Below are 21,132 nucleotides of genomic sequence, written 5' to 3'. Positions count from 1 at the left end.
TGCGCCCCTGCCCACGCCTGCGAGTGGGCGCCGACTGGACCTGCGCTGCGCCGGGCTCCTCCGGGACTCCGCCAGCGGCCGGAGTCCGGCGCTCGCCTCGTGGAAGCCGCCGGTCGGCGCTCGCCACCGGTGGGGCTTGGATCTTCACTGATTGAACAGAAACTGCTCTTTAATTGATTCAGCTCCGCTGGGCGAGCGGCCGGGTGTGTGTGCCCAGGAGCGCGTGCGGAAGACAGAAGGGCAGGAAGTCGGTTTTCTGCAGGGAGGGTGGCAGGACCGCGCAGGCGACCGAGCCTTCCTTATTTATATGTCAGCCAGCAGTCGCCTTCTTCATCCGAAGACTTCGGGGAGCGTCTCCGACCCGCGTCCCCTGAGCGTGAGGCACGGAAGGGCTGGATGTCAGAACAACATGATTATCCATTAAACTCCAAACTTTCCTTTTTTAACCCAAAGAATATCGGTGATTTTTGTCCACTGCTAGGAGAAGAAGAGAGAGCCTAGAGCTCCTGAAATGCAGCAAAATTCTTATTTATAAACAGGCCCAAGGTAGTGATATGCAAAACCCCTCTACTCAGTAAATTTTCTATCCTATGGATATCGATCTTGAGCTTTGAGACTGGCGAGCCCTCTGCACTGGGTCCGGCAGCCTTGGTCCTTTCAATGCCTGGTCTTCCCTGGGATTGCTGGCCTTCCCTGGAGATCAGAGCCGTCCTCTGTGCCATGGGCTGTATTCAGAGCATCGGCGGCAAAGCCAGAGTCTTCCGGGAAGGTATCACGGTGATTGATGTGAAAGCCTCTATCGACCCTATCCCTACCAGCATCGACGAGTCCTCCAGCGTGGTGCTCCGCTACCGGACACCCCACTTCCGCGCCTCTGCCCAGGTGGTCATGCCACCCATCCCCAAGAAGGAAACCTGGATAGTTGGCTGGATTCAGGCGTGCAGCCACATGGAGTTCTACAACCAGTATGGGGAGCAGGGCATGTGAGTACTTCTCAGGAGTACTTCTGTGGACTGCTGGGTGGATGGGGCTTTAGAGGTCTGGGTATGGGGGGGACAGGTGGGTTGGAGAGACCATTTAGAGAGGGGCCTCGTCAGGGCCAGGGGCACGCTTTAGGTAGGTATGGAAGTGGCCTCCGAGTCCCCCTTTGGCCAAGTGACTCTGTGGAGGGTTTGCCTGTTGATAAAAATTGAGGTTGTGGCTCTAGGACCTTCTCTCCCACTGTCCCTGGCCCCAGGATTCCTGTGTTCTTTCCTTGCAAAATCCTGAGAAAGCAGAGGAACATTCCACCCTGTGCCTCTTTGGCAAAGCAAGTGTGGTGTCTGCCCACAGAGTGTTGGTGCCATCAGGGGTCACCAGAGAGAGGCCACGGCTCTGCCCTCCAGGCTCAGTCCTCAGGGAGCATGTGGCAGCTACTCAGGAAAGGAGAAAGGGGCCCTGGGAAGCCTCCAGAGTTTTACAGTGCATTGTGTTTGGGCCTAAACTTGGCCCTCTGAAGTTTTACAGTGCCTTGTGGTTGGACCTGAGCTTGGCCCTCCAGTGTTTTTAAATGCACATCAGGACCTGGGGGAATGCTTTGCTGTTACCAAACCGTGTTTTGTTCAAGGGGTTAGTTTTAGAAACCTCATTTGCTTCACAATGTAGAGCTTTTTCTCTCCAAGGCAGAAGGCCACTTTATGCAGACCTCAAATGTCAGCGTCCCAAAGGCCCTAAGTAGGAATAAATAGCTAAGTGGAGCCCACTGGCCTTTTCTCTCTAGCCTGGTCTCCGAAATGTTCCTAGGATACTGTAGGTCTTGATGCAAGACGCTGGGACCCTGGATCTTATTTTCTGGCATATTCCCTGACCCCAGAGATGGCCATCCCGGATGTAGACAGAAGAGAAAGGGATGTGACGTGAAGTGCCACTTTAAGAACACGAAGGAGAGGACAGTTGTTGTTGACAGAGGCTGTGAAAATTACTGTTTCCAAGTACTAGGTCCCTTTTGAGAGAGCTAGGCAGGCCCTGAGGGGCAGCTCCCCTTTGACCCGCCCGCACCATGCGACTAGCCGCCAGCACTGCCCCCAGCCTCTCTCTCAACTTCCACCCTACCAGGCCTCACTTCCTGGTTCTGCAAGTGAGGGCCGAGAGTTTCTCCAGGAGTCGGAACTTTTCACCTATTTAAGAACTTCATGGGCCACCTGTAAATAAGAGGGATTGGGGTGGGGACAGGGGTGGCAGAACCCCAAATCTTTTGGCTTCTCCACTGAATGACTTTGAAGTTAAAAGGCAAACAGGAAAATGACCGTAAAACCTAACATGACAGCGTAACCATGGTGGCCCCAAAGAAGGTGCATGTGGGGTAGCTCTAGACACTCATTGGGTCCACTCTACCAACCTGATTTCTACACCCTAGCCCCTCAGTTCTCAAAAGCAGCTATTAATTCATGTCAGGCTGAGGGCTGACTTTTCATTCCAAGAAGGAATGGAAATTATTCTTAGTTATTCGGTGTGGAGCTTCCTAGGAAGCCTGAAGCCCAGCAGCTGTCTGGGACTTTGCAAGGACAATTGTCAGGAAACAAAGGCTTTTGTAGAAAAACGAAACCTACTTTCTTTCCTAGAAGGGGTAGGGAAGCCAGAGCGCCCTTCTGAATTTGGGAAGATATAACTGCTAGGAAGAAGAAAGCTTGGGGAGAATTAAAGGGACTAGAGGCTAATGAGACAAGATCCGTGCGGCAGAGGTAAAAGGCTGTGTTCAGAATTACACAGCCCAGCTACAGATCTGCTTCTGTCTTAACTGGCTTTGCACCCTGGGGGCCCTCCCGGAGCCTCAGCTTCCCCATCTGTACACAGGGGTTTATAAACATCTTCAGGCACGTAGGCCTTGTTCTCCATTCGGTGGCTCTGTGTACATTTGGGCACCATTGCTGGATCCAGGCATGAGAGTCAGGAGACCTGAGATGACCTTGTCCTTACTGGGCAAACCCTTGGTTCCTGGTTAGACCTAATATATGCTTAGGCTCTGCAGGCAAGCAGGCCTGGGCAGGAGTCCAGGCTTTCTCACTTTCCAGGGGTTTAACTCTAGGCAAATTCAGGAGCGACTCTGAGCCTCAGTCTCCTCGACTGCAGATTGGGGCGAATACTCGTCCTAATCCATGATTTATTGTGATAATTACTCGGGGCAACCCTTGCCAAGCAGTTAGCACTACACTAAGCGTCAGGTAAATAGTTAATATTAAGTGGTTACCATCTTTAATGTTATTATTATGTGATGATTATTCTACCAGATAAGGCATGATCAGTGGTGTCTGTAATGAGCTGGGGATCATGGTTGAAACTACAGCATCGGGACAAATGTAAATTACTCATTGTCATGCATTTTCTCTCCGACCCAGGCCTTCCTCTTTCACACAGGGCCCACTTCCTGACTTTTAAAAATTTCAAAATACTTTACATCATGAAGATTTGAGTTTCAAGTGGTTAAAGGCCATTTTCCTTCTTCTCTATTCTCCCCTGGTGGTTCCCTTTGTTCCCTCCCCAGGACGTGTCTTTCAGCACTGGGGTCCCCTGTGACCTCCCCTCTGCATGGGGCACATCTCATTCTCCCCCGGGGTTTGCTGTAGCCTTGGGATAGGACCAGATCAGGAAGAGGGTAGACTTTGAGGTTCCCTGGAAGGAGTGGCATGGAGCAGTGGTCAGTGGGCTCAGGCTCAGGGGTCAGAGTGATCTACCAATACTGGCTCGGGGGACTTGGCAAGTCACTTCTCAGAGCCTCAGTTGTGTCATCTGTGAAGTGGGAAGGACAGAATTTCCCTGTAGGCGGCTGTGAGGAATCAATAAGAGGACAGGTGTAGGTAGGTGATGATCCCGTGACTGAAATTGTGGCTATTCGATTTCTTATTACTACTCAACAAAATCATATTAAGAAACTGGAGGGTCACATAGCAGCGTCCCTGAGAGGAGAGGCCAGTCCATAAGCAGAGCTCTGCATCCAACCAGCACCGTCTGGAAATGAGCCGAGCTTGTTTAGCCTCAGCCTTCTTATCCTCCTTGCATGTAAATAGAAGTTTCGAGATGTGATCTAAACACTCTTCCCATTTCCCCTACTCCAGACCTCCTGTGATAACTACTGGTTTCTGTGTTTTTTAAGCCCGAGGGCTTGAAAGAAAGTGAAGTGTGGTGAGTTGGTGAGACTGGCCAGTAACCTCCACCAGCCCAGATTTGTCCCTCTGCCATGCCTGAATCAGAGCCACATCATTCTTAGTGGTGGGAGGCTGTCCTGTGCATTGTAGGATGTTTAGCAGCCTCCCTGGCCTTTACCCACTAGATGCCAGTTGCACCTCCCTTCCCCCTAATTGTGATAACCAAAAATGTCTCCAGACATGGCCTAATGTCCCCTGTCAGGGCGACGGGAGAGGAGTGTGATATCGCCCCTGGTTGAGAACCACTGGAGTGTTGTTAGGTGCTGTTGAATAGGTTGCAACTCATAGTGGCCCTATATACAATGGAATGAAACACTGCCCAATCCTGCACCATCCTCACAACTGTTGCTATGTTTGAGCCCATTGTTGTAGCCACTGTGTTAATCCATCTCATTGAGGGTCTTCCTCTTTTTTGTTGACCCTCTACTTTGCCAAGCATGATGTCCTTCTCCAGGGACTGGCTCCTCCTGATAACATGTCCAAAGTATATGAGATGAAGTCTTGCCATCCTTGCTTCTAAGGAGCATTCTGGCTGTATTTCTTCCAAGACAGATTTGTTCATTCTTCTGGCAGTCCATGGTATATTCAATATTCTTTGCAACACTGTAATTCAAAGGCATCAATTCTTTGGTCTTCCTTGTTCATTGCCCAGCTTTCGCATGCATATGAGATGATTGAAAACACCAGGGCTTGGGTCAGGTACACCTTAGTCTTCAAGGTGACACCTTTGCTTTTTAACACTTTAAAGAGGTCTTTTGCAGCAGATTTGCCCAATACAATATGGCATTTGATTTCTTGACTGCTGCTTCCATAGGCGTTGATTGTGGATCCAAGCAAAAATGAAATCCTTGACAACTTTAATACTTTCTCTGTTTATCATGATGTTGCTTATTGGTCCAGATGTGAGGATTTTTGTTTTCTTTATGTTGAGGTGTAATCCATACTGAAGGCTGTGGTCTTGGATCTTCATCAGTAAGTGCTTCAAGTCCTCTTTACTTAGAGCAAGCAAGGTTGTATCATCTGCATATTGCAGATTGTTGGATGAGTATTGCTCCAATTCTGATGCTGCGTTCTTCTTCATATAGTCCAGTTTCTCGGATTATTTGCTCAGCATACAGATTGAATAAGTATGGTGAAAGGATACAACCCTGACGCACACCTTTTCTAATTTTAAACAATGCAGTATTCCCTTGTTCTGTTTGAATGACTGCCTCTTGGTCTATGTACAGGTTCCTCATGGGCACAGCTAAGTGTTCCGGAATTCTCATTCTTTGCAGTGTTATCCATAATTTGTTAAGATCCACACAGTCAAATGCCTTTGCTTAGTCAGTAAAACATAGGCAAACATCTTTCTGGTATTCTCTGCTTTCAGCCAACATCCATCTGACATCAGCAGTGATATCCCTTATTCCACATCCTGTTCTGAATCTGGCTTGAATTTCTGGCAGTTCCCTGTTGATGTACTGTTGCAACCATTTTTTGAATTGTCTTCAGCAAAATTTTACTTGCACAATAGTCCGTTGCTATTCATAAGGTTTTCACTGGCCGATTTGTTTTAGAAGTAGATTGCCTTCTTCCTAGTCTGTCTTAGTCTGGAAGCTCCGCTGAAACCTGTCTACCATGGGTGACCCTGCTGGTATTTGAAATACTGGTGGTATAGCTTCCAGCATCACAGCAACACGCAAGCCACCACAGTATGACAAACTGACAGATGAGTGGGGATCCATTGGACTAGCCCCAGACAATTTGAAGCATTAAAGTTAAACCCACGCACTAAGCTGTAGTAGCCTGGGGGTGGAGAGGGCAGCCAGGTGGCAAACGCTAGGTTAAGACTTCTGTTATTTACAAATGGGCTGTATTAAAAATATTCATTCCACATACTTAACTGAAATTCATAATACCCCCAAACATTATCCCAGTTTGAGATTAATCTCTAATCCAGGAGGTGAACTTTTTAGAATGACATTCTGGGTTTGAGATGTTTGCAGTGGAATAATTAAAAACACCAGCTTACTAATACCCTGACTTCTACAGAGAGAGCTGTAAAATGGTGAGCTTCTCTGAGCCAGCTTGAGAAGATTCTATATGGTTTTGGGCCAACCCACATTACTTTTAAAGCCATCCCCCTCCAAACTGTTGGAGACACCTGCCTCCACAGCCCCGTCCTCCGCAATTCCGCAACCGCCACCTGTCAGCTGGCACAGTAGCTTCTAAGTGACAAGTCACAATTTATTGCCTGTGTGGGAGATGCTTCAAGTTGCCTCTAGCTTGCCCTTCTCTGTGGCCTCCAGCGAACCTCACCCAAGGTCAAGGTCAAGGCTAGTTTATGGCTCAGGATTCTACCAAAGTGCAGACTTAGGGGGAGTGGAGGAGAGCAGCTCAAGTAGAGAGGGTCTCTTGGGCTGATAGTCCCGCCTTGCTGTGTTCATGTCTTGCAGGGTGTGGATCCCAGTCTTATAGCCTTTCTGAGCCCCACTGTTCCCATCTACAAAATGGGATAATAATACCTCCCTCATAGGGTCATCATGAGGATTAAATGAGATAATGCATGGTAGGGGCTTAGCACAGTGCCTGATGCATATTGAGCTGAGCACTCAGTACATGATTGCTATTAATACTACAATTGGTTGTTGTTGGGTGCCGCCGAGTTGATTTTTGACTCATAGCAACCCCATGTGACAGAGTAGAACTGCCCCATAGAGTTTCCTAGGCTGCAATCTTTACGGACGCAGACGGCCACATCTTTCTGCTGCAGAGCGGCTGGTGGGTTCAAACTGCTGACCTTTAGGCTAGCAGCCGAGTGCTTAACCACTGTGCCACCAGGGCTCCTTAATATACTAATCATAATTATCAATAGTTTATTATCAGTTATGAAATGGCTGGCAAAGAGTCGGCGTAAAGATTGCTGTAATTACTGCTGTGGTTGTACCTGTCGTCCCCGCTCCTGTGAGAGTCCTTGGATGATGGGACCTGTCAGCCAGAGCGGGTGACTTTGGGTGTCGCAGGGCTCTGAGAGGCAGGGGTGGAGGGACCTGAGATGATGTGAGAATAGCACCTTGGGCTGCCTCTCTACTCCCTGTCTTCTCATTGTGTCCTCCCGAGGACTTCTCAAGGTTCTCATTTTATGACGAGGAAACGGCTTCTGTGACCTTAAGCCACTTACCCAAGGAGCCTTGCTCATCTCCAGCGGATCTGGGGACCAGCCAGGGGGAATGTCCCTGGTGGCCACGTGGCCTCTTCCTGAAGCCTGGGCTAAGCAGCAGCTCTGCACAGAACAATTGAGGACGAGGCTTCCTCTCTGCCACCGGAAGGCGGCCCACCACCCCCACCTTCAGGGCTGGGCGGAGGGTGTGAGCAGGGGTGGGGAGGGAAGTCCTTGTTTCAGGGCTCTGGGGTGGGAGGAAATGGGGTGAGGGAGGCATGACACAGCCTAAAGAGAACTCTCCTGGGCCAGTCCAGGCCAGCGATCACTCCAGCCCTCACCCATCTTCCAACGGGCAAAAAGAGAAGCTGTCTGCTCCCAGAGAAATTAGCTTTAGTAATCAGGAAGAGGAGCCTTTGTGGTACAGTGGTTAAGAACTACAGCAGGCTATGGCTGCTAACCAAAAGATCGGCTGTTCTAATCCACCAGACACGCCTTGGAAACCCTATAGGGTAATTCTACTCTGTCCTGTAGGGTCACTGAATCAGAATCGACTTGACGGCAATGAGTTTTTTTTCTTTTTTTTTTTTTTTTGGTGAATTGGAGATCACAAGCTAAATACTGAGATCCTTTTCTTGTGATCCGATCTGGGTCAAAGTGAAAAAAATCAGTAATAGCCAGTGTTGGAGAAAACCAAAACCCACTGCTGTTGAGTCGATTCTTACTCATGGTGACGCCATGTGCTGCACAGTCGAACTGCTCTGTAGGGTTTTCAAGGCTGTGGCCTTTCAGAAGCAGATCACTGCTTTTCTTTCTTCCACCTCTGGGTGGGTTTGAACCATCACACTTTCGGTTAGTAGCTGAGTGCTTAACTGTTTACCCTACCCAGGGAGTCCTTAGTGTTGGAGAAGGGCTGGGGAAATGGACAGCCTGGAGTGCTGTGTGTGGGAGAAAATTTCAAGCAGCTTCTGGGGGTTCAGTTGGTAATATCTATTAAAATGTCAAATATACACACCCTTCAACTGTTGGTCTACTTTTAGAGTCTGTCCTTGGGAAATCTGTACGCCTAGCCCAGTACCTGGCATGGAGTAGGCATACAATAAATAATCTACCAAACAAATGAATTCGTGAAGAATAAATGAATGAAAGAACAAGAACATAAAGATACATGTGCAAGGATGTCAAGTCCAGCACTGTTCCTAACAGCAAAATTCCAGGAACAAATCAAGCACCCATCAGTAGAGGATTAAAGTATGGTCTGTCTACCATGCAGAATATAATAGGGCAGCTAAACATGAGCTGGGTCTGTAGATGCTCTCCATGAGAAAAAAGATGATATTTTCTGTTAAATTAAAAAACAAAAGTTCTAAAACAGTATGTAGGGTAGGAGCCCATTTTTGTTAAAAAGAAAACAGAGTGGGAACATGTACCATGTGTATATGCAAAGAGAAAGGTCTAGAAGGATGTTTACCAAACGGTTGTATGGTTAGTAACCTCAGAGTGGGAGGAGGAATAGAAGGCTTTGGTTTTTTACTTTATGCACTCCTTTAGGACTTGAATTTTTTTTTGTTTTAAACAAAAAGCACGTAGTTTAAAACTAAAATTGAACAGGCACTGTAGGCCCCTTCCTTCTGTTGTTAGCCCTCAGGGGCCCGGGGCTGTGGCCTGGGTATGAGGGATGAGGCTGGCAGGAAGAGGGTGGCCGGGCCCCGGAAGTAGTGGGGTTTGTTGTTGGAGGAAAGCCCAGCTGCAGGAGCACAGGCAGCAAGGGAGGTGAAACCTCCAGCCCTTCCCTCCAGGGTGTGGGCGGGGAGCTGGGGTGGGGGCTTTGAGAGGAGGGGCCTGGTGACCTGTTTGGTAGAAAGGGCCCGCCTAGTGGGCAGCAGCACACGGCAGGAGTCAGGAAACCGGGTTCCAGTCTTTGCTCTGGAAGGGGGCTCCTGGGCCTCAGTTTCCCTATCTGTAAAATTGGGACCAGCTGAGATAGTCCCTAAATTCCCACCTGGCCAGCGTGAGGGGAGCAAAGCCAGTGCTGGAGAAAGGGGCCATGTGCTTTTGGGCAGGCCTCTTACCCTGGAGCCTCAAGCCCTTATGTGTAAAAACTTTGCTTAAAGCGCAGAACTGAAGCCACTTGTGGTAGGTGACAGACTCTTAGGGGAGGGTCATGGCTAAATTTTATTTTAAAGCAACATATTTATTTTAATGTATGTTAGATAATATGTATGACTAGCATATTGAGCATGTTATTTTACAGGTATTGTGTCTTAGGAGAGACTCAACTGAATTGGGAGTCCCTGGGTGGTGCAGATAGCTCGGCTGCTAACTGAAAGTTTGAAGGTTCGAGTCCACTGAGAGGTGCCTCAGAAGAAAGACATGGCAATCTACTGCTGAAAGGTCAGCCATGGAAAACCCTATGGAGCACAGTTCTACTCTGCCACACATGGGGTCGCTTTAAGTTAAAACTGGTTTTAACTATTTTAGAAGACTATATCTTGACAAAAAAATTACAACATGTACACATGGGGTTGTCATGAGTTGGAGTCAATTTGATGGCAACTACTTTTTTAAAACTGTTGAGTTTTTGAAAAAGCGACCCATTTTCAGGAAACAATTAGCTGACAGTAAAGGTGATATGTAGGTAGATAGGACAAAATTTAGAAAGAGACGGGAAGTTTGGGAAACACTGAAAGGAAGTAGACTTGGGTCTTGTGGCTTTAAAATCTAGAACCCGTTTCCGTGACCTGGGGAGCAGTAGTCAGAGGGAGCCCCTGACTTAGAAATTGAACAGGTGGGAGACGGGTTCCCACGAAAGCTTGAGGGTGCCCTGCCCAGGCTCAGGCCCACCACCTGGCACGGAGTAGGGCCATTCCATAGTGGTTAGAAAAGAACCTTCACATAGGCTGTTCTTCCCAAAGATGCCGTGAAAGTTGTGCCTCTGTCTCCCTGGTCCCAGGCCTCAGCGGTGATGTGACACCCCTCCTCTCTGAGGTACCCCTGTGCTCAAAGCCCCTGGGTAGCCCTGGTTTCATCCACACACCCCCAAGGGGCCTTCTGGAATGACCAGCTCCCTGTTGGTGGCTGGACCTGGAGCTCTGAGCGTGCGCACCCCACCAGGGTGATCCTCGTTCATGCCTGTGGGTGCCTCCAGGGCAGGCCTCTCCACCCCTTCAGATTCACTGTCAGTCATACCTCTGCGTGTGTGTATGTGAGGTTCAGTTGGAGGCCACGTGTGTAAGCGCTCGCTCAAGTTGTCACCCTGGCCCAGCTGCTGCCCAGTTGTGTAACTGTGGAGCAGCCTCTCAGCTTCTCTAGGTCTCCTCTCTAGAACGTGCCCACTGCTTCAGCCTCAGGGCAGTGGGGAAGTGAATGTGAGTACAGCTTCCAGCACGTGCTACGTACTCAGGAAACATTCCTGGTCTGACTGGCATTGCTGCGGTGATGGCCATCCTGAACCAGTTGCTGCCAGTCGACTCTGACTTATGGTGACCCTGTGTGTGTCAGAGTAGAAAAGTGCTTCATCGGGTTTCCAATGGCTGATTTTTCAGAAGTAGATTGTCAGACCTTTCTTCTCAGGTGCCTCTGGGTGGACTCGAACTCCCCACTTTTCAGTTAGCAGCTGAGCACAGTAACTGTCTGCACCACCCAGAGAAACCCATTGCCGTCGAATCGATTCCCACTCATAGAGACCCTGTAGGACAGAGTAGAACTGCCCCATAGGGTTTCCAAGAAGCGGCTGTTGGATTCAAACTGCCGACCTTTTGGTTAGCAGCTGAGTTCTTAACCGCTGTGCACCAGGGCTCCACCGCCCAGAGTGGGGTGACTATTCCAGCTGCAGTTGCTCCTGGCTGAGAAAGTCCCAAGAGCAGAGGCACCGAGTAACTCTGGGCACCCTGACCTCGTCACAGAGCCCTCCTTGTGGCCTTGCAGTTGCTGACAGTCACTGGCTCAGGCCACAGCATCACTCGTGCCCTGATTCTGGGCCAGGCACAGTGACAGATCCTGGAGATGCATTGGTGAGCAGGACAGACGGGGCCTTGCCCTCTTGGCCCTTATGGTCTATCTGGGGAAGAGATCTTAGACAAATGATTGTGTAATTATTTAATCACAGTTGTGCATTTGCCCAGAAGAAGCAGTCTCAGGATCCAACGGCATCCAAAGGGGGCACCTGGCCTTGCATGAAGGGTCAGGGCAGCCTTTCCTGGGGTGGTGACTTCAGAGCTGAGTGGTGAGCAATGAGTAGCTGTTACCTTGGACAGGAAGAGGAGCAGGGGGAGGAGAAGGAGAGGGGGGATGCCCCTGAGACAGGAGGGGCAGGCCTATTAGAGGAACTGAAGAGGAGGTCATGGGTCTGGAGCCTGGCAACGGCACGGCGGAGCGTGGGGTGGCCTGGGGAGGTGTGCACAGAGGCTGGTGAGGTGGGCAGAGCCTTGGGTTTTAACAGCATCTGGCTTTAAGGGCAATGGGGAGCCATGGTGGGTTTAACATCGTTGGAGGAACAATGAGTGGTCAGATTTGTGTTTTAAAAGAGCTCTGGGGTTACTGGGAGGGAACAGACTGTAGGACAGGAGAAGCAGGCCTCCCAGGGAGAGAGGAGGGGTCTTCGGGGCCGAGCAAAGGCAGAGGAGAAGAGGGGGCGATCCAGAAGTGAGAGGGCAAGTCGGGGATGGCGCTGGGTGCCCGTAGGGTACAGGGCTGACGTGGGCAGTGGCTCAGCCCATCCTGGGCATGACATGGTGGCCAGCGTCGATGCAGGTGCTTCTCAGTGAATGGATGGATGGGGACGTGGTAAGAATGGGACGTTGAAGGAAGCTGAGGAGTCCATTTCAAACATGATGTGAGGGGCCCCAGGAAGTATGCTGAGGTCCAGGTCCAACACTGGACTCGCCTGCTGTCCTTTGGGTCCCATACCTACGAGGATGAGGGTGAGAGGTGAAACAGGCCGGCTTCGTGGGTAGTGGTATAGGGCCCGGGGCATGATTTAATGCTCTGCTGTCACTGTCTTGAAATTCTTAACCCTTTTTGAACGAGGATCTCGTGTTTTTATTTTGTACCGTTGTTTGGTGCCGTGGAGTTGATTTTCGACTTCTGGCGACCCCATGTGTCAGAGTAGAACTGCCGCATAGGGTTTCCTGGGCTGTGGTCTTTACAGGAGCAGATCGCCAAGTCATTTCTCCTGTGAAGCTGCTGTAGAGTTCAAACCACCGACCTTCCAGTTAGCAGTTGAGCACTTAATTGTTAGGGCCTGCAAATTCTGTAGCCAGTCCTGCCTTGAAGAGCAGCAGGGGCCAGTGAGAGGATAAAAGGGGAAGAAGGGAGATCAGTGCTTCTTCAGCTCACTAGGCAAGGACTAGCCCAACAGACGCTTGGGTCTGGGAAGAAGGCCGTGGGGGCATAAGATCAAAGTCTGTGAACTCCTGGGCCCCAGGAACAGGTGGGTTTGAACTTATTCACAGAATTCTCCTCCCCACCAAATAAATATGTTGGTTGAGCGCTCTGGCTAGGCTTGATGCCGAGAGCTTTGCTTATACCTTTCAGTTACATCCTGTAAGTGGGTATCCTGGGGTAACCAGTTACTGTTGAGTTGACCCCATGTGTGTCAGAGTGGAACTGTACTCCACAGGGTTTTCAATGGCTGATTTTTCGGAAGTGGATTGCCAGGCCTTTCTTCTGAGGTGTCTCTGGTTGTACTCGAACCTCCAACCTTTTTATTAGCAGCTGAGCATATTAACTGTTTGCATGTCCCGGGGCCCATTCCAGGGTAGGAGCCCTTATTGTCCCCATCAGACAGACAAAGGCCAAGGTCTGAGCTCACTCCTCTACTACATGTTGCAAAGAATTGAGGGTCTGCCTTGAAGTCTAAGGTTATTTCAGAACAACAGGAAATCTTACAGGGTGTAGGGGAGGCAGTAACTTTATGGAATTCACTGCTTAAGAGCATGTATGATCCAAAAATATGAGATTAAAAAAAAGAAAAGCCTTCCGATTAAGTCAGGGATCGAAAATCTGTGACTTTTAGAGACACAGCTCTCAAGTGGCTCCAGAAGTTTCCATTTATTGCAGTTTACAGCAGGCAATATGCATTAATACACTTAATTGTCACAAAAACCTTGCAAGGTGGGTGTGATTATCCAGTTAACCAACTAAACCGATTCCCACTTATAGCGACCCTATAGGACAGATTAGAATTGTCCCATTTGAGCCCTGATGGCACAGTGGTTAAGAGCGACAGCTATTAACTAAAAGGTCGGCAAATTGAATCCACCAGCTGCCCCTTGGAAACCCTATGGGGCAGTCCTACTCATAGGGCCTCTATGAGTCAGAGTCGACTTGACGGCAATGGGTTTGGTTTTTTTTTATAGGGTTTCCAAAGCTGTAATCTTTATGGAAGCAGACTGCCACATGTTTCTACCACAGAGCAGCTGGTGGGTTCGAACCACTGACCTTTTGTTTAGCAGCCAAGTGCTTAACCATTGTGCAACCAGGGCTCCTTGAGTTGGTATCGACTTGACAGCAATGGATCCACAGTTTACTGATGAGAAAATGGAGGGTCAGAGGGTTTATGACTTGTCTAAGATCATAGAGCTAGTAACTGGTGCTGAGATCGGATCCTGGGCTGCTCCGTGCCATCCTGGGATCTGAGGGGGTTCACGGGGACCAGACCATGCCCACACTGGCCTTGTGGTGATTTGAAAACATGATGCCATTGGCAGCAGGGTCATTTATTTATTCTGAGTAATTTTCCACATGAGACACTGCTCATCTGCCAACTCATGAGGCTTGTCACCTGCCCGTGACGGGCTTGGGCCTTTGGGGGCTGGGGAAAGAAGAGGGAGCCCCAAGCTTGGCTCAGAGATTGAGCGAGAAGGGCCATTCTGGTGCTGGGCCCCACTCCCCAAAACAAGCCCTTTAGCTTTTGGAAGTGAAAGGGGGCCAAGGCAAGAGCAGAGTTTCTTTCACAAGTTTGCTTTTTGCCTTAAAAACAACAACAACAAAAAAAAAACTTGTCCAAGCAAGTGCATCCACTGTGAGAGGACAGAAGTGAGTGCCTTGCAAGACAGCAGGCTGGGCACCAGGGTTGCAAAGGCACAGGGCCGCTGAGAAATTCTGACAGGGACCTGACCCTCTACCCACCGGTAGCCCACCCTGTGGGGGAACGGAAGCACCAGGCCAACGGTCATTACCGTCATCCTTAGCCCATTGCTGCTGGCTCTGGCGCTGCAGGGCGGGGGGTCCCTGGGAGGACCCTGCGGTCTTGGGGACTGGTGGTGCATGCTTTAGAAATGTGGGTTCAGATAAACTGCTGCCTGGGTTCCCTGGGAGTTGGCCGTGTTTGGGGCCAGATAGGAGATGGCCTTCTAGGCGGGCATCACCATAATTTGTGAGCTTCTCAGTGAAATGGACAGTAAGAGGAACAAAATCATTTCCCTGATTGTTCTTCCCTGTTGTTGTTGTTAGCTGCCATTGAGTGACTTTCGACTCATAGCAACCCTGTATGTCATAGTAGAACTGCCCCATAGGGTTTTCTTGGCTGTAATCTGTAAGCAGATTGCAAGGTCTTTCTCCTGTGGAGCCGCTGAGCAGGTTCAAACTGCCAACCTTTCAGTTAGCGGCTGAGTGCTTAACCGCTGTGGCACCAGGACTCCTTATTCTCCCTCAGTGACCCCAGCTTTGCTCGTGGTAACACCAAAGTCATGCGTCTCAGTGGGGGAGGAATGCATTCTGGAAACCATCGTGTTCCTGGAGAGTACCTGAGCATACGTAGGTGTGCGGACTGAATACTGGCGTAAGTGTCCTGAGCGTCAGCATTGCAGGTGCCAAGTTGCGAACAGCACTGGGCAAAAGCCAGGCCACCTGCGTCCCTGCCCCCCACTTAGCCAAACCCCCGTGGGAGGAGGTCCTTCACTCCCAGCTTGGCTTTCGTCTGTACAGTAGGGTTGGATGGAGGTGATTGTCTGTGAGTCTGTGCTTCAAAGAGGCCCCAGCCTGGGGAGGTGGGCTCTCCCGATGCTGCTGTGCCCACTGCCACACGGGAGCATGAGGTCTGTGTGCCACAGAGCAGCTCGGGACAGGCTGAGAGTTATTATTATAACAACAACAACAACGACAATACTAGCAGCCACTGTTTACGGGCATTTGCTTTGCGGCTGTGTTTTCAGGTAGTGACAAGGCCCGTGTGGGCATGCTCTGGTCCCCGTGGGCTTCCCAGTGCGGGAAGGTAGCAGGGTAGGTGATTAAGGGCCACAGCTTCAGGATGGTGCAGACCAGCTGGGATTCAATCTCAGTGTGGGCTACTAGCTCTGTGATCTTGGGCAAGTCACAAACTCTCTGACCGCCCCCACCACCTTTGTCTCATCAGTGAACTCTGGATAATCACGCCTACCTTGCAAGGGTCTTGTGATGATGAAATACATTGGTATATATAGTGCCTAAAAAAACCAAAAACCGGTTGCCGTCGAGTCAATTCTGACTCATAGCAATCCTGTAGGACCGAGTAGAACTGCCCCATAGAGTTTCCAAGCAGTGCCTAGGTTGATTTAAACTGCTGACATTTTGGTTAGCAGCCATAGCACTTAACCACTATGCCACCAGCGTTTCATTACTGTGCCTGTGAACTGTGCCTGGTGCACAGTAAACAGCAATAAGTGGGAACTTGTGGAGACCCTATGAGGGCAGCAGCAGCAGTAGTGGCTGCGCCTGTAACACTAAGGGGGTTGCAGTCCTCCTGGTGACCCCAGGAGGGATGTGTGGGATGAGTCTGGGGTCCAGAGAGGGCCGGGACCGTGTCCACTGTCTCAAGCCAGTGCGGTGGCAGCTGAGACCTGCAGCAGCACGGCTTGTGGGTTTCTGTGTCTGAGCTCCGGAGCCCTGGGCCTCTGCTCCCACCCTGGGAAGGCTAAGCCCCCTCAGCCTTCCGGCAGGTAAATGCAAGGCAACTACAGGGCAGGGGTGGGAGGGGAGGTTCTGTGTAGAAAGTGCAGTGCTGCTGCAGCAAAGCCCTCCGAGGCCCAGTTCAGGAGCTGGTATGAAGCTGCCCCTGAGGCTGGGGCTGAGCCCAGCGTTGGGAGGGCCCTGGTCCAGTCGTCCTTTGTTCTTTCTAATGTTCTAAAAATGGGTGCCAACCAGACAGGGGCCATTCTGGCCATGGCAGCTGCGTTGCTGCTTCTCCTAGGCAAGCGTGAGCTGAAAGACAGGCGGTGGGTGGAGGGGAAGGAAGGGGCCCCTTAGCCCCCTGGGCCCCAGGAGCTCTCCCCGGCACTGATGCCAGTCTGGGCAGAGGGGCTGGGGAGGCTGGACCCCGTGTGGCAGTAGCTGTGGCAGTGAGAGTAGCCCCCACGCCCCATGCTGAGGAGTCTGGGGGTCTAGCTCCCGTGCCTTTCACCACAGCGCTGGGGGCAAGGGCCAGGATCCCCCCTTTCACAGCTGAGGACACTGAAGCCCAGAGAGAGCAAACATTTGCCCAAGGTGACACAGCTGGTTAGTGGAGGGGCCGGGAATCACCCTCAGATCTGCTGACCCCAGCTTCCTGTCGGGCCCTAGAGAAGGAAGCTTGCTGCCTCTCTGGGGCAGGTGCAGGCGGGACCCACCCCGCCCACCACTGACACGCTGCGTGGCCGCCGAGGAGTCACCCAACCTCTGGGAGCCCATGATCTCTACCCTGCCTGAGGTCTGCGGAGGCCAGCACTGTGAGCTGGTGGGGCACGCTGCTCAGCCTGGCACCCAGCCTGCATCAGGACTCCCAGTACTAACCACCAGGCTCCTCTAAGTGGTGCGCCCCGCTCCCAAAGCCCAGCTGGGATCAGCCCCCATCTATGATGGTTTCAGTCCTAGGGGGAGACTGATCGGAGATGGAGCGAGAGAAGGGGATATGGCTTTCGAGGAGGGCCATGTCTGGGGGAGCCCCACTTCAGCCAGCATATTGTATATCTGCTTACTGTCTATCCCCAGAGATGGTAAGCACCCCCATGGACAAAGAGGACAGGGTCAGCTTTGTCTATGCTCTATCCTCAGGGTCCAGGACAATCCCTGGCCTACCATACGGTGACAGAAAAGCCTTGTTGAGTGACTGAGTGTGTGACCTGGCCTTCCTTGTCTCCAGGTCCAGCTGGGAGCTCCCGGACCTCCAGGAGGGCAAGATTGAGGCCATCAGTGACTCGGACGGGGTGAACTACCCCTGGTACGGCAACACCACGGAGACATGCACCATCGTGGGCCCCACCAAGAGAGACTCCAAGTTCATCATCAGCATGAATGACAACTTCTACCCCAGCGTCACGTGGGCCGTGCCGGTCAGCGAGAGCAACGTGGCCAAACTGACCAACATCTACCGGGACCAGAGCTTCACCACGTGGCTGGTGGCCACCAACACCTCGACCAACGACATGATCATCCTGCAGACACTGCACTGGCGGATGCAGCTCAGCATCGAGGTGAACCCCAACCGGCCGCTGGGCCAGCGGGCCCGGCTCCGGGAACCCATTGCCCAGGACCAGCCCAAAATCCTGAGCAAGAATGAGCCCATACCACCCAGCGCCCTGGTCAAGCCCAACGCCAACGACGCACAGGTCCTCATGTGGCGGCCCAAGTATGGCCCGCCGCTGGTGGTGATCCCGCCCAAGCACCGGTAACGGCCATGGCACTCGGTAGGTTAGACTCACAAACAATACTACTCAGAACGAACCCAGACACACTCTGTCATTCAGCAAAATACAACCATTCTACCTTTCCCAGCGGGACGGATCTCACTGTGCTAATGCCCAGGATGGCCTCCCCCGGCTCTCTCAGAACCGCTTCCTTGCGGGGAAGTGGGGAGACCCAAACGGGACAGACAAACCCCACATGTGCCCCTCAGTGTCACCTCTGATCTGCTTCCCTCCTTTTCTCAGTTCCATTCACTTGCAACAGACTCCCAGAAACAACTGCTTTTCTAGTTCTTTTTCTTTTTTTAACTCCTCTTTATGAGGTTCAGGGGTGGGAGGAGGAGGAGCCGATGATGCAGGAAGCTGAGCCGTGGATCCATCAGCCCGATGGCACTCGCGGGTGACTTTGCCGAGAGCAGGGGTCTCCCCGTCACGGCTCCCCCTCGTCCTCCGTCATGCGGCCTTACATAGACTTGCTTTGCCAAACTTTTGCCTTAAGCTGAATTTAAAGGGAAAAACAAAACGGGACAAGAAAGCAGGATCTCTTTTCTACTGGACTTTTCGTCTTTCTGCTGGAGGTGGAGGGAGAGGAATTGGGTCTGAGGTGAGAGATTCAGGAGCTTCTCTTCTTGGCTGCCCTGGAAGAGATTTAGACCTAAAACCAGCTGCTCATTCTTTCATTTCAGCAGGAACAAAGCCACAGACAGACCCCGCCCAGAGAGCCCCTCTTCCCTCCCCCAGTAGAGCCCCCACCCCTGGTACCTGCAGAGAGGGGCTGTGAGCTCTGGCCCCCAGAAGGTCTGCCGTGGGGCCCCTTTTATCTCCTCTGTCTTCTCGGCGGCCTTAACTTGCCTCGGGGGGGGTCTAGGAGGAGAGGGAGGGGTCCACGAGCTGGAGGTTGAGCCCAGGGAATTTCATGATCTCAGTCCTCAGTGCCCACCCGAGGTCCACGGCACCTCCTCACAGTGTGGGGCTGTCCCTTTTCCATCCGCACTGCTCCCAAATGCCTGCAAGGCCGGCCACCTTGACCGACAGGACACAGCCCCAGGGTTAGTCACCAAGATAAGGAAGGCACTCTCGCCTCTTCTTGCAACTGCGTTGTCAGACTTTAACCTGGGGGGGCTCACATCCTTCTAGGGGATACTCCTCCCGGGCTCTCTGGGGGGATGCAGACAGGCTCTGCATCCACACTGATGAGCATTGCGGGGGGTATTCCAGAGGAGGGCAGCCAAGCCATAGGTGGTCCCGGAGCTGGAAAGTCTGGGAGGCCATCCATCAGCAGAGTCTCCTGCTGCTTATCGCCAGGGCTGGGGAGGGTGCGGTGAGCCCATGGCAGACAGGTGTCAGAGCCACTCAGGAGGCTCGACCAGCCCAGCGGTGGCCTGGGGACGCTGCTCAGGTGGCCGGTCCTTGAGGTCCACCCTCACTTGGGTCCTGGGCTCTCTGGGAGCCCTGGGACTTAGTCCTGAGCGACACCAACATTTCATAGCAATGTCTGGAGCTATTTGGGGACACCCTGCTGAAGCCATTTTCCTGCAAGCTTGCCAAAACCTGTAGCCACATCACCTGGGCCCTATATTCAAACCAATAATAATCAAGCATAGAAAACTATCAGATAAGAAACAGAATCCATGTCTGCTGCAGATGAGCCACTTGAGGAGTCTCAGTGACAACTTGGGAGGGTGTGGGTTGCCTGCATCCTTGCTAGACTCCCTCATCCACGTGATATTACATTTATTCAAGGGGTGCTTAATGTCCACTCAGTCTCCCAAGCCAAGCTCATGCCAGGAGACTGGCAGGAGTGGTCCAGAAATGAACTGGACTGGGAACACTGGCGGTCACCGAGGGTGGACAGCAGGCGCGGTGCTTAGGGACCCCTGTGTTGCGACCGGGACCTCCTCTCTGGGAACTGCTGTTTCCTCTTTGCGTGTTTGGAGCCTGGGCCACCCAAAGAGGCTGTAGCCTTGAGTGGGGGGAAGGTGGGGTCCCCAGCTCCACCTCTGAGGACAGGCGGGGGTGGGAGGGCGGACTTGGTCTCTAACTGGGGCGGCCCTTCTCTGTACTCAGGTCTTTCTTGCACTAAAGAGGAGAAAGGGCCCTGGGCGAGGGGTCCACTAACCTGGGTTCTGAGCCGGGTCATCATTAAGGGGTTCTTACTGGGGTGATGGTGGGGGAAGGGGAAAGAACAGTGGGGTGTGACCTGAGCTGTCTGAGTGCCCCCAGCCTGCATGATTCTGAGGCAGGGGCAGCACTGAGCCCATTTTGAGGGAAGCCACGTCTGCTCTGGCTGCCTCTGCTGCTGCCCCCACCCCACATGCCTGGCCCCCAGCTCTCCCTGACCCCTGGTTCCCCATCACCCCTGTGCCCCTCTTTCTCCTCCCTCCCTGCCTCTCCCAAGATGGAGCTGGGAAGGCCCTGGAGAGGCCGAAGGTCCGAGCAAGGGTGCTCAGCCGAGCTTGGGTGCAGTTACCAGCCTCCTCCTCCATGTCGGGAGCTCAGACCCCGGGCTGCCCCCCGGCCCCGAGTCCTCTGGCGTCCTCCCCGACTTGGACACTCATCCTTCCAGCAATAAGAACTGTCCTTGGTCGTGGAGAGTACTGTGAAAACAAACCAATGCACTTACTAGGAAGCACGAGACTCTTGACGAAAATGTAAAAAGAAACTTTTTTTAAAAAAAATAAAGAGAAATAAAATGTAATTTTATAGTAGGCCTGGCGAGGGTCTGGCTCTTTCTAAAAGGTCGTGGTGGTTCCTTTTGGTGTTGAGGGCTCTGGGGGCTGCGGGAGTGACCGAGTTGGAGGGGAGGGGGCGGAGGACAGTCTAAGGCTGGGTGTTGTGGCTCTAACGGCCTATGGACAGACCAGGGGGAGCCCAGCCACTTCACTAATGGATTTGTTCCTTCCCACCGCTGTGGTCCAAGCCCCCGTCTCCATCAAAGGCCAGCTCTGGGACCTCAGTCCTAGGCCAAAAAGTGCCACCTGGCTGGTGCCCTGCGTGGAGGGGAATGGCAGACTTGGGGTAGAGCTAGGACCTGGGCGCAGCTTGGCTTTTTGGCAAACAGTGGAAACCCGTATGACAAGGGTGGTTAGTGTTTAGTTTGGGATGTAACCCAGGCCACGCTGTGGACCTGCAAATCTGTCTTCATATGGTCATACAGCTGCTAGGACAATGT

The 21,132-nt window shown here is 52.0% G+C and overlaps 1 protein-coding gene across 1 annotated transcript; it reads left to right on the top strand.

Annotated features, from left to right (window-relative positions):
• FAM78A (family with sequence similarity 78 member A) lies at positions 1–18,727 on the top strand. Its single transcript, XM_004375769.2, has 2 exons — positions 1–983; positions 17,420–18,727. The coding sequence occupies exons 1-2, from the start codon at positions 661–663 to the stop codon at positions 17,946–17,948; spliced, it is 852 nt and encodes a 283-aa protein (XP_004375826.1). The 5' UTR covers positions 1–660; the 3' UTR covers positions 17,949–18,727.
• Positions 18,728–21,132: the final 2,405 nt, after the last annotated feature.

The sequence above is a fragment of the Trichechus manatus genome, unplaced genomic scaffold (assembly GCF_000243295.1).
Source record: "Trichechus manatus latirostris isolate Lorelei unplaced genomic scaffold, TriManLat1.0 scaffold00038, whole genome shotgun sequence".
NCBI lineage: Eukaryota > Metazoa > Chordata > Mammalia > Sirenia > Trichechidae > Trichechus > Trichechus manatus.
The sequence above is the reverse complement of the archived record's forward strand: the minus strand, read 5'-3'. Positions and strand labels throughout refer to the sequence as shown.

Coding starts and splice junctions, on each gene's coding strand:
- FAM78A (XM_004375769.2), top strand. CDS start 661: ATGCCTGGTCTTCCCTGGGATTGCTGGCCTTCCCTGGAGATCAGAGCC. Junction 984..17,419: donor CAGTATGGGGAGCAGGGCAT/GTGAGTACTTCT, acceptor CCTTGTCTCCAG/GTCCAGCTGGGAGCTCCCGG.